The following is a 21,936-nucleotide window of genomic DNA, read 5'->3' on the forward strand; positions in this document are numbered from 1 at the left end:
GTTGTTGAACATCTCTTCTCCTAGCACTTCCTTTTACTGTGTTTGTCCCATTTTCATTAAACACATCCCTCCATCATCTGCTGATGTCCATTCTAAAGGAGATGCATGGATTGTTGTGATGGTGGTGGTGTGTGTGTATGTGTGTGTGAGGAGTGAAGCCCAGGGAAGAGCCAGCCAGCAAAAAGAAGTTAACATTCGCAAGTGTAAAACACCACCCTAAATTTGCTTCCCTTTCTATTCTGTTGTAAACACCAAAGAATTCATTCTGGCCCTGTGCTCCCATCTCCTTTGTGGAAGAGAGGAATGAGGAGGCATAAGCTGAGGGCCCTTCAGACTTTGGGAAAGATCTAAAAGAACAGTATAATTTGGGGTCTGTGCCGTTCCCCTCCCTGGGGTCTTCCTGGGCTCAGGCTGCCACACCTCCTCCCTCTGCATGTGAACAACGATGCGTGGCTCTTTTCACAGGACTAGGTCCTTCTCCTTGGTAAGTCTGTACAGAAAAGTTAATGGGCAGTGCTAGTCAGTCTCTCTAGTACAGTCAGTTCAGTCATATGACTTAACCTTCATGTGTCCATTTTAGGTATTTTCATTCTGGTTACAAAATTATATCAACTTACTGTGTCTTCTAAATTTTCCTTTTTGCCGTTTGAGTCTCCATATATTTCGTTGATTAGAGTATCTTACCCTCAAAGCCTCTGATCTTCACTGTAGGAAACTAGTACAAGGCTAACTATCTGTTAGCAAACTTTGGGTTGCTGGATGATTTCATAATTGCCTTCAAATGTACTAACAAGGATGCAGGTTTGATGAAATGCTTATGAGTGGTGGCTTTAGAGAAATCAACCTCTATTCTCAGTATTGAATTCCACGCTACTAATGTATTAATGCATCTGTCTCCTGCCTTTTTTATTTCAGTACCTACTAGAAATGAAAAGCTTAATTCTACCCCCAGAACATATCCTGAAGCGAGGGGACAGTGAAGCAATAGCATATGCGTTCTTTCATCTGGCGCACTGGAAGAGGGTGGAAGGGGCTTTGAATCTTTTGCATTGTACGTGGGAAGGCAGTAAGTAATTTTCTTTCTTTGAAACATTTTTTTAAGAGCATGAAAAGATGCTAAAACTGTTTTTACCCTGAATGTTCGTGATGAATAATGACAATTTGCATATCTATAGCTCTTCTTCTCTGCAATGTTCTATCACTGAGAGATGATGGTTAATGAGGCTCTTCAGTTCCCCAGCAGTGGTAGGTGTTACTGAGGCAATGCCATCCTTAAACCTTAAAAAAGCAAGTTTACAATAGATGGGATGAATCTGGACTGTTCTGGCAGAAGAGCATTCTATAACTGGAAAACCCTCTTTGGAGACCCGGACACCCCCTCAGCATCAGGGGAATCTTTGGCTTGGGGTTAGGCCTCGGGCTGGGCTCTGACTACCACTTCTGGATGGCTTTTCCAGAAGGATTGGCTAAAGAGCCACAGTTATCCTCCAGTGGAGCTGGGTCTGCAGTTATGCTTCAGAACAAGAGCAGTGACCACAGGACCCTCGTGTTTGGTGGCAAGTGGAGCATTGGTGTGTTAATGGATAATGCCTATCGGCTAGATGTAGGGATAAATCGGTCTGAGTATGTGGCAGGCATAACCGTTCTATGAAGGAGAAGAGGCTTTAATTGTCGGTGAGACAACGCTCCCTGTCCTGGAGGAGCGTCTCATCTAGTTGGGAGGAGTCACCAGCACACAGCAGCTGCCCAGTGATCTTTTCAGAAGGGAGAGGTCTGTGGGGTGGAGGAGTCATGGGCAACCTTATAGGTCATATGGAATTTGAACCAAGCCTTGAAGAACTAGGACAGTGTCATAAGCAAGGACACTGTGCTAAGTGGCAGGGCTGTTTGGAAGAATGCAAATTGAGAGGAAAGGCCCAAGACTACAGATTATTGGACAATATGTGCATTGACACACTGTTATTAGTTTAAGCAAAACAAATGCAACATGTAGCATGGGGTGGTTTGTTTTTTTTTTTTTTTTTGCCCTCTCATAGGGAAACAAAACAAGTATTAATCTTCTGATAATTTTTTCTTAGTTCACTCCTACTCTGATCAGCCTCACAAAGGAATGTCTTTTTAATCCCTTTCACTCTGTTTATCTTTGCTGCTTCCATTTTTATTTTGATAATCTTCTGCTCTTCCCTTTTCCTGCCCCACCCGAATCCAACAGGAATCCAGATTGATGCAGGAAGGGGGTGGGGTTGGGGGGTGGGCAGCCACAGGGAATGGGGTAAAAGTAAGTTGACAGAGATGGGACTCATGTTGACTGAAAGTTTTTTGCTTAGTTTTGAAAATACTTTTAGAGAATTGATAGTGAGTTTACTTAAATAATTTGCTATTTATAACTTGAGTGATGTTGACTTGGTTGATGCTTCCACCCCCCCCCCCCATAAGTGTAATAACACACTTCAGGTGTCCCGGTCCTATGTTAAGAAAGCTCACTCCACTGAGGGCATGTGTAGGCGTGTGTACAGTCCCCACTGGGTTTGGTTTATTACTGCATTTAATGTGTTCTGCCCAAAAAGGACAAAAGGAATTTTTGTTTAAACACAAGAAAGAGATAGAAAAAGCCTAGCAAGATTGAACATTAGAGGCCTCAACTAGGGTTAGTTGTGGAAAAATTAAGTGGATTGATTGGCTAACCAAATAAAGATATAGTCATAGATTAGCATTTGGGAAACATAGCAAAATTGATAAGAAAGTTACAGTTGTATTGAAAGGATCAAAACAGGGAGGCAAGAAATGATAGAGACATGGTGTTAGGAATGGCATAACCATAAAAAAAATCCCCTCAGGAATAACTGGAAATTTTGTTTGGAAATGAGTTACCCATATAATCAGATAACAATGGGGAGATTCTCTGAATCAACTGGGAAGGACAATGAGATCTGAAGAAATGTGCAGTAACCTGGTGAGCTCCAAAATCTAGCAGAGTGGGAATGTTAGGGGAATGTAATTACCTCAGATTTTATTGGAATGAAGAGAGGAGATGAATATTTAGACATAAACCAGGATAGCAAGGCAGTCAGGGACCTCAAAGAAAGAGAAATTCTGCATTTGATCCTTACGGATAAATAGAAACCACTCCAAGGAAGTTACACTACTTACTATTAAGTTTTTGAAAAGAGAGTCCTACCATGCAGTTCTAGATGGGAACTGTGTGAGTGCTTCCTAGGCACAGGTGTCTTGGAGAATACCAAGCACCTTCAAGAGTGGGCGTACAGCTGGGTAATTTACCAAGAGTTTCATGTCCATCATTTCATGTACTCTTCCTGACAACGTTCTGAGTTAGACCGGAGAGAGAGAGAGGTGGCCACCTCAGTTGTGTAAGAGAGGAACACGGCCATCGAGAGGAGTGGCTTGTTGTAAGTCTTGCAGCCCCTGTTGGTGGAGCTAGGATGTAAACCCAAGTCCACTTTCTCTTCAGGCTTCTTTTCTATAATACCAGCTATGTAGCTTTTGCCTGAATAGGTTAAGCATAAGAGGATCAGTTATCTCTGAGACATTTGCTTGGAAGCCTTCAATTTACACCACAACTTATAGGCTCGGGAGTACTTACTCCTCTTCTAGTGTTTAGAAAGTTAATCATTCTATATAAAATTGTATTTTTGCTGTGGAATGTTGACTTAAATATTTTAAATGTAGAATGAGCCCAATTTTATAAAAAATAAATTCTACATATAATAAACAAAGGAAAGAGACTGGAAATAAATGCATCTTTAAGTGGACTTTAAGAGATTTTTTCCTTCATATTTGTATTTTTCCAGTCTTCTCAACAAGCATATGTATTTTTCTACAAGCACATATATGTATGTTTCACTGCAAAGGTCTAGTTGTTTTTTTTTTTGGTTTTTTTTTTTTTTTTTTTTTTTTTTTTTTTTTTTTTATGAACAAAGCTCTAAATCTCTCATGGAATTTAGAAGAAAGAATTACCACTTTAACTTCAGACAGTCATGTGCAGTCTTTTGACAGTGCTTCCTGACCTGTGTCCATTCTGAGTTAAATTAAATGGAGGCATCAGAGTTTGGATTTTAAATCAGAGGACTTGGATTACAATTCCGACGTGGCTACCTGTAGTGGTATTTACTTAACACACCCAGTTTCTCAAAACTGTGAATCACAGATGATATCGATTGCCCTCTCCCCACCCCAGGGTGTTGGGCTTCAAGGCAGTTGCTCTGGGGCAACTACAGTAGGTGAACCGCTCCGTCTCCCTCAGAGGTCCCTCAGACGGCCTGTGCCAGAGTGCAGGAGGCTGCACTTCCTCCAGTGTACCACGTGGTGGCGCCTTTTGACATCACCAGCCTCCTAGTTTAGGTTTTGTCCTTTACATCTTTTCTAGTTCATTCTGAAATTTAAGGCCATTCCCCAACTCCCTTTCAACTTCCCCTTTTCATTAGAAAGGGAATTCAGGGAGGAAGGTAACAGTACCTAATTTCACCAGTTCCCATGTTAAGAATGAGTATTCTTTTAGTCAGTTGATCTTTTGGAGATTAAAAAACATTCTTCTGTCAAAAGTGTTGGTTTAGGAGTAGGGATGGAGATTATATTTTGCTTTGCGCTTTAATGAGTTTATTATGAGCGTTAGTCATCTTGTGGAATTAAGTGAATTTCCCACCAATCAGGCTGAAATAACTCACATTTTTGATAAAACCCCAAAGTCCAGCTGATGCATGGCAGAGATTGTTTGGGTTTGAAACATATGGTGGTTAAAAAAAAAACCTGAGTCCTCAACCACAAATACATCAGCATTTCAAAGGTTTCTAAAATGTTTGATTCATCACTATCCCAGCCCCTGAAATTGCACAATATGTTCCTCAAAGTCAAGATAATCAAGAAAGGGGAAAAGCTTTAATTTACAAGATTTAAAAATATGTTTCTTAGGTCATTACACAGCTGCCACCTTATCTGAATTACACTTATTTTAAACACTGTAGGTTCTGGTTATCCTCACACACAAACACACACACACACACACACACACACACACACATTTCTGCAAGTCTGAGTTGAATATACAAAATGTATATAAATGAGGGATCTCATTTGAACTGGGTCTTATTTACAACAGTATTGTGCCTTATGGGGCCCTATTTTAAATGGCACATCTATGTTTTACCTATATTAAATACTGATGTGGCCTTATCTCCTTCCTACCTCGATCTTTACAAGGCTCATTTTAGCTGTATTTATTTTACAAAGCAGGGTAGTCTGCTGACCGCAACTATGAACTTTAAGATTTAGCTTTCTTAGTTCTATATATCAGAAGACAAGTATGCCATAGGGTAAATCACTTAGCCTTTCTTTGTTTCCGTTTTTTCCACTTGACCAAGTAAGACTCTTTATTTTCTTTTTGGAGATTTTTTTGTCCCCAAAGAATTCACTAAATAATGTATAAGATTTGAAGGTGGTGTTTTTGAGGGGGACTAAGGCAGAATATTTCCTTTGAGAGGAGAAAATGGCCCATTGTTGAAGCATAGGATGAAATTCTGATTCTAATTTATTCTCTTTGAACCTGATAGTAAATGCTGCTTGCTGTAAGATGTGGTCCTTGGGGCATTTCCTCTAACCAAACCTTTCCTCCAAAAGGCTGGCACCTTTTGGACTGCTAAAGAGAGATCTCCCCACCACTCAGCCCATAGAGCTAATGCTAAATTTTATAATTTGGGGAGAAAGCGATGGTCTGCTAAAGTTTCTGGTCATAGTTAACTTACTGTCATAGCCAGTCTCCAGATGTCATGCAATGCCTCGTCACCTACTGCCCAGTAAGACCAGCTTGTCCCTTTCATTTATTCTATCTTGGCGATGGGCCATAATTTCAATTCGCCTGAGATTTTAAGAGGAAAACTGTGTCTCTTCCTGATTGTGCATTAGTTCACTTATTCCTTTATTCATTGAACATTTATTGAGCGCCTCCTTTGTGCCAGGCGTTGTGTTGGAGAGACCAGGATACATAAGACTCTTAAATGCTTTGAGAGAAACATTAATATGTGTGTGTGTGAATACACATATGCGTCTGCTCCTATATAGTCACATATACATCTAGAAACACACACACACACATATAACATACAGTGTGCACACAGGCAGTACTGTCATGGAAGTAGGAACAGAGTGTTCAGGTGTTGATGGTCACCAGCAAGTTAGTGAATCTCCTATAAAATTCCAGAATTTCTCTTCAGAATTGGACTCGTACATCATTTAATCAAGGGAGGGTGATTTTCCCAAGACCACATAACTAGTGAAAGAATGTGGATCAGAACCCAGGCTTTTTGACTTTAGAACTCTTTATTATTGTGCCCAAATGCCTCATAAAAGACAGCTAGCCTTTATAGCCAGTTACCTACTTTACATTCAAAGGTGACAATGTAAAATTTGTATTTTGATGATAGTTTTCTGTTCTGTCATTTGCACTTCTAGTTGTTTATAAACAAGTAGCATTTTTACTTATTAGCAAGAGTATGACCTGATAGAGAAAGTAGGAACTTTGGGTTTAGTAGAAAGAGAATGCAAAGAGAAACCTAACCTTTATTGGGCCATTGGGCCCCATGTTTAGACACTTAGTTTCTTGAAGCCTCTCAGAGTCTGTAGTATTCTCATGTTTACAGACAGAGAGACTAGACACAGACTAATGACCCACCCAGTCTCATACAGTTGTTAGCTTGGTCAAGTTTAGCTCATCCTTACCTGTCACCTCCACGACTCCTTTATTAGATATGCACAGCATGGGGGCACCATCACAGGGAAACTTCCACGCTGATTTTCATTATTATTGGATCATCTGTTTCCCGCCGCAGGCAGTGAGCTCCATCAATGCAGGGACAGTGTGTGGCTCACCTTTCTATCCCAGGCACATGAGGAAGCACTCACATTTTAATAAGGTAGAGCTAGGATTCAAACTCACTTCTCACTACTACAAGTAATCTGTCTATATAAAGTTCTTTGAGATCCTCTTTGAAAAAGGCCAACATAGACAAAATATCCCACGTTATCTTCTATCCTTATCCATATAGTGGGTAAGATGAGAGGTCACTGGAAATCAATGGGAAAATTGGGAATCAGTTTGTTCATGTATCTATCCTTCTGTCCCTTCTTTGGTTCTGTTAATTTTTTTCTCCAGGATTAGTATAGGGTCTCTGGTGAACACAGCACTGAAAGGCATGGGGCTTAGAAAATGAGTCTGGTCAGGGAGAAAAGACAGCAGTGTAATGCCTCAGACTTTGCTGTGGGGGTCCTATGTGTTCATTAACTGGCTCCCCATTTCATTTTGTCTCTTCCTCAATGGCGCAACAGAAGTCAAGGTAGGAGAGGTGACGGCACATAGAGGAAAATGCAGACATGAAATGCCGTTCGTGTATTATGCATTAACCTGGAGTGGCCCAGCTTTTTTGTTTTGTTTTTAACCAAATACATGTACATTTTTAATGCCTCTGAAACGTGTGTTTTTCCAGACAAAGATTTTTAGGAGCTTTGTAGTCACTTAGGAAATAGATAAAATTAATAAAATAGATGCCCTTTTTTTTTTTTTTTTTTAATTCCTCTTTCCACCATCAGATCAGCATGTAACTACTTGCACTTGCAAAATTTCTGGACATTCAGCTAAAGCCACGAGGTTCTTGTCTTCTCAACGAGGGGATCTGGAGGTGGGAGGTGAGGCTGGTGGGTCTTCTGTAGTGCCTCTTGCTGCTCTCCCCAGACCTCCACTGCTTATCTCACACTCTCCTGGACCCTGCACAGCAGGGTGGCTGAGGGATAGAATTGCAAACAGAAATTGTATTTGCTTTTGTTTAGTGAAGCCAAAAAGCTTAATCTTATTTTCGGAACTCGATGTAAATGACAACTGACATGAGAACGAAATTTTTAGAGCGCCCCAAACATCTTTCAGTCGTGGAGGTTGCGAGGGAGGGAGCCGTGGGAGGGGGCGAGGTGGGGAGAACAGTGCAGGACGACTGTGTGTGTGTGTGTGTGTGTGTGTGTGTGTGTGTGTGTGTGTGTAAGTTGTATGTAACCACTCTCTCCACCCTCTCCAAAAAGACCAGAACTGATTAGAAGGAAAAGACTAACTTGATGCACTGAATCCTGTATGCACGCCAAACACTGCAGAAAAAAAGATCTGGCATCTGACTGAAAAGACACCAACCAACCATTTGATTTCTATGGTTGAACACTCTCAAGATCTTGCACTCCTATATTTCACTTAAAAAATTGCTCCCTGAAGTGCAGACTGACTTCAATTTTGAGTAAAATTTAGCATTCAAATTTATAGCCGCTTTGAAAAGTGAGGGTTTATTTACATCATGTGAACCTGAACAGATTCATAATTACAGCAGCCCTGTCGTGCATAGAGAATCTGGGTTAAAAAAAAAAAATTCCACGTAGTTTTTCCACATTTTTGGGATGCTTTCATAGCAGCCTTCATTTATGGGAAATGGTATTAAAATCCTGCCATACTGCAGTTTAAATTTAAACACACTGCTTCCCAGAAGAGATTTTAGCGTACCCTGTTAAGGCACTGGTTTTGTTTTGTACTTTTTTTCCTCGTCTTGCAAACCTATTGAGACATACTGGTTCCTCCGAGTGATGTCTGCGTGCTAACAACCTGTGCAGGGAGTGCCTCTTGTTAGTTGCAGTCAGAAGCCATCTTTGTGTGAAAGAAAAGTCTGATTGAACTAGGGTGAGCCTTTCATTTTAAGAAGAGTTAAAGTCTGGGGTGTTTTTAATGTTTTAATCTCCGTTTAAGAGGTTTCTGTTACAAGAGGAAAATTGATAACATTTTTACCTCAGCAAACTGCCAGCACACTGGCTCTGCTCTAATCCCACGTTTCTAGTGATTTATATTCTCCATGGCAATGTGCTGTAACCTCAGAGTGATACCACTGTGGTGTAGATTGACTGCATTCCAAATGCTGGAATCACATACATAATGTTTTTACTTTTAAATAATATTCAGACACCAGAATAAATACCATATGTGCACTGATGCTGGTTACAATGGAACCTTGTCATTTCTTGTGAGGGAGAACATTCTTTGTTTCTGATTCCCATTTGAAATAAGTATGCAAAAGATAAATACGTACATTGATGGCATTTTGAGAAGGTGGAGGTAATTACACAGCTGAGGATGTAGCTACGATTCCTTGAAATGCAGCATTTAAGACTAAAAAGATTGTTGTGTTGCCCCTACCTACTCCTCTTTGATACACATGAAAGCAAGGATTGTTATGTGACCTTGCCAATGTAGGGTGTCGTTTTTATACTTTACATGTACAGCATGCTGTAGTTAAAGGACATCTGTTGAAGAAAAATTACTCTGTGAGCACTAAGTTCATAGCAACAGTGAGACTAACATGCTGATGACATCGTAACAGGGAGAGTAACACACGTGATAATGGAAAGGGATGGATTGATTGGAAAGCCATAATTCAGTGTGAGACCTCATGTTATCTGAAGCCACAAGAGCAGAATTTAGGTGGCCTGACATCATCAAAACACAGATAATCAATCTCTCCAGATCCATTTTTCCCCCCACATGGTATTGAAGATTGAAAAGTTTCATTTAAAGTTTAGAAATACCTCCCAAGTCATGCAATTTTAGGTTTGCACTTTTGTCCATCTTGGTTGGAATTCTCATCCACCTAGACATGTTTTTTAAATAGACATGGTAGAATGCCTTTCATATTTGTACATCTATAACAAGCTTCAGCTAGTCAATCCACATTTGCTTCTTGGGGAAGCATTTCAGTCCAGGTTTGTGTTATTACCATCAGTTGAGCTATATTGAATTAGTGCTTGTGACATTTTAATAATACTTTGTAGATGAGGAAATCCTGGGCATTGAGCTGATGGCTTCCCTACTCCCCTGCACCCTATCCCCACCCAGTTTTGTGAGGTTTGCCCAGAATATATAGTGTGAGATAAATGTGTGAGTCATACATCATAATGCATCTCTGACAGCTTATCTGGCATATAACTCAGAGTTTGGGTAACTCTTGCATCCTTTCTGGGAGTTACTTGCAGAACTGTTTACCATTATAAAAATGCTCGAAAGCCCCTTTTTGAAATCGAGAAGTTATGAGATAAATATAGAACCTCTAACATATTGTTTCTCATTTTCAGCTTTTCGGATGATCCCTTATCCCTTGGAAAAGGGACATCTGTTTTATCCTTACCCAATCTGTACAGAAACAGCAGATCGAGAGCTGCTTCCATGTAAGTCTCACTTCTGTATTCCTCTCCTCAGCCAGTGAGGGTGGTGTGCACGAATGTGGGGATGGGAAGAGGTGGGAATGATAAATGTTTACAGTGTTCCTTGTCTTTTATTACTCTTCTCCCAAGCCCTGTCCTTACTGGATAGCATATGCATTAAAATGAGTTATGTGTGTGGGTTTGGCATCCTGCTCCTCCAAGTCCCTCCAGATTCATCAAAGGGAAAGACCTCCAAGGACTTAAATTTAAATGAAGAGCTATCATGTACCAGTTGGCCTGAGCACAGAGACCCCTAGTTCCAGGCTGATGTGCACGGGCTGGTCCACTGTGCGTGGTTCCCCCTTGCGTGGCCCAGCTGGTCAAATGCAGTCTGCACAGAGTGGAGTTTGAAGAGGAAGCACTGACTTCAGAGGGTGCTGCACATGAGTCACGGATGAGAGGGCAGTGCCAGGACGCTGGCATCATTGCCAGAGGCAGAGTCGTGGGGCAGGGCGGGTGTGCTGTCTGTGGTGATGCAATGCTCTTGGCCAGAGGGATTTCCCATGAGCAGCTCGTGGATGCACGTAGTGGGTTGGCATGACATGTGCAGAGCACACGTGCAGCCTCAGCACTGTATGCAGCAAGAAGAGGGGGAACCCTGCCCTCAAGAACCTTACAAGCTGGCAGTCTCTTGGTCCACACCTCACGTGGGAAGAATGATTTGGTTTACTGTAATACGACATTGTTTTGACAAGTCCTACTAAATAGCTATTATCAAATCATACTGTATTCGGGGATCCTGTCCAGGCTCTTCGTGTGGCCCTGACTTAGGACATATTTTCCTCCCTCAGATAATAAGCTCCAAATTTTGGCTATTCTCTCTCCCTTGTCCTCTCTCCTACCACCGCCTCTCTTTGACACACCCCAGGTATAGCCTATCTCAGAGCCCAGGGGAGTAGTGTAAGTTTGGAGCCCTAGGTGCTCCAATAATAAATTGTGCAATGCCAATGTTATTGAGCCTATCATAAATCCCCAACATGGTGGGGTCTGGGTGCAAAACGAATTGCTCTCTTAGACTGAAGCAGCGAGAGGTGGCTCACCTGTTTCCTTGCTGGCCCGAGGCAATGTCATGTTTGTTCCTTATGGAGCCGGAAAAGTTCAGTGATGCGTTGCTCCTTGCCCGAGTTTTATTGTGAAAATGCCTCACACTACATTAGATTCTATTTCAGAAATTTCTGTTATGTGTGCCCACACTTTACCTTTGGACTCTCCTTCAGGGAGACCCTTGTTAAAATTTCCATTTCTAGTAAGAATGGCAGTTTTCTGAAAAGCACAGTTTTAAAATGTTTTCTTTGAATCCAATTAAGTTTCCATGGGACTAGATTCACTATTAGAACGAGATTATAGCTCTTAAAAGAAACTTCATAGGAGTAATCTTTATGAACCTGAAATAGAAAGTTATGACTCTCATTTCTTGAACTGAATGCAGTCGCCCAAAATCTGATCTCCCCTCAAAATCTTTTGGGGGTTGGGTGTTGACAGCAAGGATGGTGTGGATACAAAGAGGGTCGATTGTTTTAAATGCTACCCACGTTTTGCACTTTAAAAGTACCCTTGTTGGACATTAGGCCCCAAGCGTGCTTGTACCTTCTTTCGAATCCCAGCAGGTAGATGGCCCGGATTCAGGTGTGCACACTTCTTTGTGCTCTGTCCCTCCCTGCTGTCTCCACCCTCACTTTCAGGCCAAGCGGGTTATAGTTTAGGGCTGTAAGTAATGAGAGCTGAACAGTCGCAGAAAGGCCTTCAGATCTTGGATTTCCTGAAGAACGTGGAGCACTTGGACCCTCTCGGTTCCAGTGGCAGTGCTGCTCACAGGCAGTTTTACAGCCCCCTCAGCCAGGCGCCTGCAGCTGGGGCCCCTCTCTCTGCACAGGCCAGCCTTATCTCCCCTGGAGGGCACCCCCAGTGCCCAGGCTGCTCACAGCCACACGGTGAGCAGAAAGCAGGGGGTCCGTTCCCTTGGCATTGGCACCACCTGTTCGTTGGTTTTCCCAAACCCAACATTTGAAACTTTGAAGTTATGGAAGGGGTTCTAAAGAGCACCAGTTTGTTTTGTTTTGTTTTGTTTTTGTTTTTTGGTTGTTTGGTTGTTTTTTTGTTTTTGTTTTTGTTTTGTTTTGGTTTGGGGTTTTTTTTGGTGATTGTTGGAAGCGTATTTATCATTACAGTTCTCCTACAATTGTGCCGGATGACCCCTGCAGCCTTGATTTCCAACCTTTGCAGATTGAATTGGCCACCATGTGAGGTCCTTGCTGAATGTCTATCAGGGTGGCTCCCTCCACCGACAGACTTAGAGTGTGCCAGGAAAAAATACAAGATAAACTAATATCGCCTCATTATAATGACTAAAATATTACAGGAAGGTCAAAATCTAGAGAGAAGATTTTTTTTTCCCAGTAGACTTAGTTTTGGGTTTTCCGGGTTTTGTCCAATGAACATGTATTTTATAATGTGAATAAGGTTTTGTTTTATTTGTGTTTCCTCTTGAGAAAGTAATACTATGTATTAGGCGTAGAGTGTGTTACTGTTCCTGCCCCAAAATATGTAACATCCTCAAATTAGCCCTATCGTGCCTCCAAGGAGAGCGCTCAAGGTTGAACATGGACTTGGGAGAAGCAGATAGGCAAGCCAGAGGCTGGCTCAGATGTTGGCTCTGGTTCATTCAAGTACCCTGCCCTTTTCATTTCCAAGAGGCTTCAGCCACAGCTCTGAAGAGTCAGTCCCACGTACAGAAATTCCCTGAGGATGCGTTTCGCTATGGCACTCATGTTTCCGTCTGCATTTCTCCACAGCTTTCCATGAAGTCTCAGTTTACCCAAAGAAGGAGCTTCCCTTCTTCATCCTCTTCACTGCCGGATTGTGTTCCTTCACAGCCATGCTGGCCCTCTTGACACATCAGTTCCCGGAACTCATGGGGGTCTTTGCAAAAGCTGTGAGTATTTGCCAAGAGGGGGGCCTGAGGGAAGGGACATGGGAAGCCAAGGGAAGCCAAGGGAAGGAGAAGAGACATGAAGGAGTGTTGTGTAGAAATGGATATACCTGTATTGATCGTTTGCTCACTGTTTAATTTTCATCTTCATCAGTAGAATCAAAAGGTTGAGGGTCAAATGAGAAAAGTGTAGGTTGTTTGTAAATGCATGCCTTGCCTCATTTCACAAAAAAATTACCAGATTTCAGAAAAAGCATGAAGCCTAAAAGGATTAAATAAATAATTAAGGGAATCCTAGTAAATGAGAAAATGTATGGGAAATTACTCAGTTTTACATAAGTTGAATGACATTATTTCTAATCTTTAGATATTGTGAGTCTTTCCTTCAATAAACATGAGATTTACATTTTCAAAGACGATTTCAATAAATATTTTAATGGGTACAAACTGTTGGCTTGTTGGGGGAATGAGCTGAGAACGTGTGAAGGGCTCGCAATTAAAAAGTATATTAAGAACTTGTATTAAGAAATATACAGACGCGACATTTAGAATATGGAAATCCAGTAAGAGTCTTTAAGTAGGACTGTGGAGAGGAGCTTTTTTTTTTTTTTTTTTTTTTAAATTTTTTTTTTCAACGTTTATTTATTTTTGGGACAGAGAGAGACAGAGCATGAACGCGGGAGGGGCAGAGAGAGAGGGACACAGAATCGGAAACAGGCTCCAGGCTCTGAGCCATCAGCCCAGAGCCCGACGCGGGGCTCGAACTCCCGGACCGCGAGATCGTGACCTGGCTGAAGTCGGACGCTTAACCGACTGCGCCACCCAGGCGCCCCGAGAGGAGCTTTAATAATAAGAAAAGCCATCTGCATTGACAATCAAGAGCCATTGTTTCCTTGTTGAAAACCAACCATTTTTTTAATGTTTATTTTTGAGAGAGAGAGAGAGAGAGAGAGAGACAGAGTGCAAGCAGGGGAGGGGCAGAAGAGAGAGGGAGACAGAATCCGAAGCAGGCTCCAGGTTCTGAGCTGTCAGCACAGAGCCCGACGCGGGGCTCGAACTCACAAACTGTGAGTTCGTGACCTGAGCCGAAGCCGGCTGTTTAACCGGAGCCACCAAGGCTCCCCGAAAACCAACCATTTTAACCTTCACATGCAGTGAGGATAAGTGTAAGGATTTTGCCACAGATGGGTTTCAAACAGAAGGAATAAGGAAAAGAGTATCAATGCTTTTTCCTGGAACTCCATTCTGATTTCAAGGCGAGTGGAGTCAGAAAGGATGATTTCTAACTTGGCTGGGTGATTTAATCCCTTTCCAGATGATTGACATTTTCTGCTCGGCAGAGTTCAGGGACTGGAATTGCAAGAGCATTTTCATGCGTGTTGAAGATGAACTGGAAATTCCACCGGCACCTCAATCTCAACATTTCCAAAACTGAACTCATCACCCTTTTCCCCCACCACCAAAACCACCCCTCCTCCTGTATCCCTGACCTCTGCCATTGCCTCTGCCATCCACCCAGTTACCCAAGCCAGAAGCGCAGCAGCCCTCCCAGGCTCCTCTCTCACTATCCACACCCTACCTGTCTCAGCTCCCAGTCTGTCGGATCTAACCTCCAATGCTACTAGGCGTTCAGTAAATGTAATTCATCCCTTCTTAGCCCCTTCTCTCCCCATAGCATCTCTCTCAGTTTAGGTCTTGTTATTTCTTGCTTGGACTCCTCTGCCAGAGTCTTAACTGGTCTCCTTGCTTCCAGTTCCATCCCCTGCCAGTCCTTCTCTCGTACTGACACAAGAATGATCTTTCTAAATTGCAAGTCTGAGCATGTCACTTCCCTGCTTGAATTTCTCCAAAGGTTTCCCACCAACTTCAGAATAAAGTCCCAGATCTTTAGCAAGGCATGCAAGGTCCTTTACAATCATGCCTTGCTTGCCTCTTCGGCCTCATCTCTCCCACCTCTTGCATAGACACTGCTCTTAGACCATATTGACTCACCACTCCCAGATGCACAGGCTCTTGTACACCCCAGTGCCTTTGCACGTGCCTTTTGCTCTGCATGGAATGCCCTTCCCCATCACCACCTTGGCTTGTCCACTCTACTAACTCCTCTTCACTCTTTTACACTCAGCTTTCTTTCTAAGTTTCTCCCAAGCTGAGTTAGAGGTCTTTCCTCCGTGATCCCACAGTATTCTATGAATACCTATATTATCACACTTATTGTACTATAATTGTTAAAAACTTGTCCGTCCCCCTTTTAGAATGTGAGCTCCTTGAGAGCAGGACTGTGTCTTCCTCATCTCTGTATCCCCAAAGCTTTGCACAGTGCCTTGCACGTAGTAGGTTTTCAATAAATGATTATTAAATAAATAAATGGTAGTGGTTTCTGCAGAAAGAATCACTGTAAAAATCAGATAGAGTTTAGCATTTCTCCTCTTCTTTTGTAATTATAATCATGGACTCTTAGAGTTGAAAGGGACCTTAAACTGCCTTCAAGAGTAATGGGATGGAGGTCATTTAGACTCTTCTTGAATGCTCTCAGTGATGGGGAACTTGCCTACTTAACATCAAAGCCCATTTCATTGTTGGATCACTCAGAAGTCTTCTTTATATAAAATATGCCTTCCTCTAATAGCCACCTGTTGTTCCTCTCTACCCTCCAAAACTATACTCAACAAGTCTCCTTGCAAATTCTTATGACAGCTAATACATTCGTAGCAACCTCTGACCTCTGACTCTTGGTAAAACATCTCAAATTTCCTTAAGTCTTCTGTATATAACATGATTTTTAAACCCAGAACGCCCCATGTTGGTTGTTCCCTAGTTTATGGACCTCCACTATTCATTATTATACTCCCAAGCCAACCTCTGAGTAAAAATAGTTGCCAAAATTCTGAATAGACTAGAGTTTAACTTAGCAAAATTTAAAATAGGAATATATTTACAATAGTAGACAATTATATTTCCTCCTTTTATGTTCCTCTCTTAAACATTTTTTAGAGCATTTTTATAAAAATATGTCATTGTCCCAGTATTTTTCAGTAAACAAATAGCAGTTGGTGGGATTTTGGATCAGAATAGAGATTTTCACCCTCTAGTGTGAAAAAAATTCACTTGGCCCCACCACCAGAAACTCAGAATATTGAGTGCTAGCACCCAGAAATCTGTGTTTTTAACAAGGATTCCAGCAGGTTCTGAGTGAGGTGTTGAGCACCATACCTGCTTCTAGGAACACTGGTCTCTAGCAAGCTGAACATCTGAGCAGCCACTCACAAGTACGTGGTGCTGTGCCAGTGCCACTGGGGGGGAAAGCTTTCGAAGGTGACAGATGTTTCGCCCTGGCTGTACCTTGGAATCACCTAGGGAGCTTACAAGTGACTAATGCCTGCCTCCTGACTTCACTGGCCTGGGGTGCAGCATGGGCATCTTAAGTTTTCAGATGCTTCCCAGGCGATTCAGGTGTGCAGCCAGGGCCAAGACCACCATATTGAATGAAATGACTAATGGCCTGAAACTGCATTAACCAGGGAAGGGTCTGGGGGAGTGGAGGATAGTAAATAGAATACAACTAAGTGTCCCTAGAAAAGGCTCTGCTGGCTCCAGAATATCAGTGATGTGTTCATTATGGATCATTTAATGTTTCCAAAGCTCTGGTTTTGAGTCTAGATCAGATGATTGAATAAAATATCATTTTGCCTTATGGTCCTCCAATTTTATACTCTACCGAGGTGCAGTAGTTTGGTCAGCTACTCATAATAACCAAATATAGTTTAGATAAATTTGCTTTTAAACCTCTGCCTGGAAGATCACATTCATCTTGCCCTTCCTGAAGGTTTAACAGTTTCCAAAATGTTTAGAGAGACTTTGTGGGGAAGGAAGATGGATGGCCTGAAGGAGACAGGCACCGTCCCTCTCCCCCGACCTTGTCCCCAGAGTCTTCCCCCATGTTTTCACCCTCCTCACTGCTGCAGGCCTCTCATGAAGCCCCCTGCACGTTATCGCAGTCGCCCTATAGGCTTCCCACAACCATTTGCAGCTTGTGAAAATGACTTTCTCAGCCCTCGCCTGAGATAATATCCCTGGGATAATGACTTTTAGTAGATGCAGAGAGATTGCACTGGCACCCCCCAGGCTACATGCAGCTTGGGAACTCTCCAGTGTGTTTATATGTTGATATGCAGCTAGTAAAGAAGCCCACAGCAAAGTGGGAGCCACTGGAAAATAGTAAAACGAACGGCTTCAACTGGCTTTCCCCCCTAATCTAATCTACCTCAATGACTTAAGACTAACTCTTCCTAGAATGTTTGGTTACTAAGATAAGGTTGCTCATATAAATAAGTTATCGTTCCAAACCCAGCCCCTCATAGAATGTGGGAAGGTCAGCATTTTGACCCTGTCTGCTTTGAAGGGCTCTGTCTTTCCTCCTCTGATCTCTCTCCTTCACTGAGACTGAGCCCCCTGACTTCTGACTCTCATCTTCACTTATAGGCCTTGACCTCTTTGAAGTCTGATATTGATTACAGTGAAATGTCAATTGTCTGATTGCATAGGGCACCTGGAACTTATTCAGATAAGCAGAGGCATTTTGAATGTTAACGAAGCATGTTGGGAGCCATGACCTTCTTCTAAATAATGGTGTTTTGGGAAAAGGAGGATCAGGCGATTGAAGTGTCACTCTCTCTTTTTTATTAGTTCAGTTGCCTTTTCTCACCATAAGACACTGATTGAATCACAGTGCGTTTTGGACCATGTATCTCTGCCCTCTGGACAGAAGTTTTGGATGTTGAGATAGACGAGCTGTTCCAGGGGTGCCTGGTGTTGCTCATTCAGACTAAACTTTTCAGGCCATAAATTTCCCGAGTCTGTAAGTGAAACTGCCGTTTCTCCATGCATTGGTTGAGTCTCTGGCCAAAAATATTGTCTGATTTTCAAACATGCAAACAAGTATAAATGAACATCCAAAGCAAGGCATGTTCCCCCAAACTTGTTTTTTATACCTCCTGATGAAAGCCACTAACCTTTATCTGGTTACTGAATGAGAGGGCTTATCAGCTTCAGACGCCTCATTACCTTGTATGCTTCTTCCCTGTGGGAGAGGGATGGGGAAGAGGATGCAGGGAGGGGTGCTGAGGAGGGAGGTAGCTTAGTAATAAAAGGTGCACATCCCCACTTGGGTGCTGCGAGAGAATTAGGATCTTTATGAAAAGGTTCTGGGGATTCTTTTCTCAATTCTCCCAAGAACAGACCACTCTAGATATGAGGGAGAGCAGTAAATCATCACATATACTGGAGGTGGTAGGACTTCATTTCTCTTGCGGAAACTTACTGAGAAGTGCAGGTAAAGTTCAAGGAGTCAGGGCCCACTGTGTCTTACTGTGCAGTGTGAGAAGAGGGGCAGTTACAGACATCAAACAGGGTGGGAGATTCCCCTCTTGATTTCCAGAGGCCCCACTTTTGTTCTTTTTATGCAAGTCAGGTCAGTGCCCAAAACAAAGCAAACAAACAGGCCTTATTTTGAAGCAACTTTGTAACGACCTCTTCATTTGCTCTGCTACCCAAGCTGAGGCTCCTTGGTGTGCCACATTTAGTGTGTGAAATTGCCCAGAATACAGACCATGAGCGATGCCTTTCATCTAACCACAGTAGCTCATGCTAGTATTCAGTAGTTCCTTACCCACTCCATCACAACTTCGGTGGTTCTAAATCTTTTTTAGGTCAAGTCTTTAGGAGATGATAACTTCACCAGCAATATCACTTGTTTGGTGAGCCCCAACTAACAACCCCTGTCAGCATCTCTGGTTTATCCAGACTACGTCAGCACCTGGCTCCTCTTTATGGAACTAGGATTATAGGCAGATGCTGTGTTTTATGGAGCCTTAGTGGTCTCAGATTACAAACAAACAAAATCTCAAAACTAGGATTTTAATAAACAAACAATCTTCTCATTGCTAGGATTTTACAAACTCTGTCATCAGCAGCTTGGGTAGTAATTACTCATTCCTGGGCCACAGGGAGAGCATCCCACATGGTTCTGTGCATGTAACAAAGGACAGTTTCAGAAGGTTACCAGAAATTGCCATATATCTAAGACCCACTTGATGAAAGAGCCATCCACATTTGCTCAAGTGCTAACATGGCTGCCTATTTCTTAACTCCAAACCCAAGGTGGCATTCAAGGCCCTCCCCAGAGTTCTTCTGGTCACTTTTAAACTCTGCACTATTGAGCTAAGCTGAATTATTTATCCTCTTCTGAGCATACCAGTTACTTTCCCATTTCTGTTCCAGCTGCTCATTGAACCTGGAGGGATCACCTGCTTGTATTTCTCTCCTTGCCATCCTTGCCCCATCTGCATCTCTGACATCCCAGCCATCCGTTGTGGTCTATTTCAGTTGCTCCATTTTAAGTTTTTCCTGATTCTTTCAATCCGAATGAATTCTCTCCCTTTTCTGAATCCTCTTGATGCTTTTATCTTCCATCTTCCATTCTATGATGGTCTATCTGGTACTATTACTTTGTTGTGTAAAGATCTCTGTGGCCACCTATCCCTCCCCCATGACCCTAGGCTTTGAGCTCCCTGATAATGGGAGTTTGTTCCCAGACTCCTTTATATTTCATCCAGCACTTAGGTGCCTTACTGAGTAAATACATTTAATTGATGTAAAAGACACAGCATGGGGAAAGATTCCAAATCTTACACTATCTTGAGTTTCCTCACTCTAATGTCACACTTAATGGTCCAGCTATAATGTGTCACAGACCTTCCCAAGTAGTATTCTACTGCTTCTTAAAAACAACTAGAGAAAAGGAAAGATTCTGAGGTCAAGTGAATTTTGGAAACTTGCCTGCCATACCCCTTATTGAAGACCTGAAATCATAGAACATATGGCCAATGGAGGAGCCTGTTTTACTTCATTAAATATACTACTACTTTGACCTCAGAACCATGCTCCCCCTCTGCATGTGTATTTACATACTACCCTTGGTGGTGTAGACTGTGCTCTGCTGAGGATAAGGGATTAGGACAAAGAACACCACAGTGTAAGAACCAGGTATTGAACCCTAATGAGATAATACCTTGGTTCTAAACAGATGGAGAGCATGGAAACCACCCAGACACCTCTGTCTCATATGGGGCTCTGTTAGGGGACCTCTTCTGCCAGATGCTGAATGGTTTGCAGAATGAAGCTGATTCTTCACAAGAACATAATCAGAACAAATTTGAGGTTATGTTAAATGAGTCTCAGGCAAGGCACTTGGCTTTCTTAAAAGGCACTGTTAATGAGCATTATTCTCTACATGAAAAGCAGAAAGGAGTTTAGAAACCAAATGAGAGAGCTCCCAAACATCTCCTCAGACAGCACTTCTTCAACAAGGACATGTCATCCATGGACTGGCCAGTTTGCTGCCCTCCCCCAGGCGTCCATGATGCACTCCACTAAGCAGGTAGTTCAGAAATGAGCATGGGCTACAGAGGTGTTTCGGAGACAATAGGATCCCAAAGCAATTTACAGCCATGTATCAAACTTGCCTTTTTGAAATTGCCTTGTCCACTTAAAGTGGGTTCTGTACCCAGCTAGGCAGGCAGGTGATCTAAGTTGTCACCATCTTTTAACTCCTCAGCCTACTTGTCACCCAACTGTCAGTCCCTTTTAATGGCACCTGTAGGGGCAGCGCAGATCCTGAAGACGAATTGGAAGGACTGGGGACTGTGGGTCTGCTGTCAGGAGTGAAGGGGGCAGCAGCAGACACTTCTCCTTACCTATCAGAGCTGGGGGGTGGGGGCTGGAACTCAGGTGTGATCATCAACTATGTTTCCCATAAACATAAATATAAAATTGTAGCCTTTGAGACTTACATGATACCGAGACTGAAGATCCAAGTGTAGGTTGGAGAGGTTCATTTTATAGCCTTGAACGAGATCTCTCCTGACTCTCTGCCTTTCTGGTTTCTTTGCAGTTCCTCAGCACTTTGTTTGCCCCCCTAAACTTTGTCATGGAGAAAGTGGAAAGCATCCTCCCATCCAGCCTGTGGCACCAGCTGACGCGGATCTAGGGAAGCCCACCCGTCCTTCCCCTCAGCTCACCCAGCGGGCTGCCACTGTCTCTTTGTGCCAACTCCTCGTGGACCGCAAGAAAGCATGACTTTGAAAAAGGGAAGCCATTCCGAGATTTTAAATCATTCATGGACTGTCTGTTCCATATTAAAAGCTGTTTTTGTTGTACAAAATTCATTGATGTTCAGTTCTATTATATTTTGCCTTCAGAAAAGAAAAAAAAATCAAAAATAAACTTTTGTGTATTGCAGCAACCATTTGTGTCTTCCGGTGTCTTCCAACCTTAAAAGTGTTGGTGTCCCAAATAAACTTATGTGTTTACATTTCATTTACTAAGGACCCAGATCTTCTGAATGTCCCACAATGGTTTTCTTTGCTGATGGAACTCATCCTGGGAGGCCCTTAGTACTCCTACATACAGTCGGTGGTTTGGAAAATGGAATGTCTTTGGCAAAAATGTACCATCTTTTTCAGCCCCAAACTGTCGTTCCTCGTAGGTCACATGCACAAAACCAGCTTCCACAATGACTGACGGGCAGCATGAATGAAATGAAACACATGTGCCATGACAAGTTGTTCTAGTCAGAGACTCTACTCATTGAATAGAACTCAGCACTCTAGCTCTAGGAATCATGTTGCTTTATGAAAATTTGTGAGAAAAAAACTTTCGAT

The 21,936-nt window shown here is 42.5% G+C and overlaps 1 protein-coding gene across 6 annotated transcripts in view; it reads left to right on the plus strand.

Annotated features, from left to right (window-relative positions):
- Positions 1-21,521, plus strand: part of ST7 (suppression of tumorigenicity 7) — a 252,290-nt gene extending 230,769 nt beyond the window's left edge. For 2 of the 6 annotated variants that reach the window (XM_030308283.1, XM_030308287.1), the window contains exons 13-16: positions 916-1,066; positions 10,159-10,251; positions 13,080-13,219; positions 14,532-21,161. In XM_030308283.1, the coding sequence (XP_030164143.1) occupies positions 916-1,066; positions 10,159-10,251; positions 13,080-13,219; positions 14,532-14,651 (504 nt within the window). In that variant the 3' untranslated portion in view covers positions 14,652-21,161. The other 4 variants (XM_030308284.1, XM_030308286.1, XM_030308285.1 and 1 more) reach the window with 3 other exon arrangements.
- The last annotated feature ends 415 nt before the right edge of the window (positions 21,522-21,936 follow it).

This window comes from Lynx canadensis, chromosome A2 (genome assembly GCF_007474595.2).
Source record: "Lynx canadensis isolate LIC74 chromosome A2, mLynCan4.pri.v2, whole genome shotgun sequence".
Lineage (NCBI taxonomy): Eukaryota > Metazoa > Chordata > Mammalia > Carnivora > Felidae > Lynx > Lynx canadensis.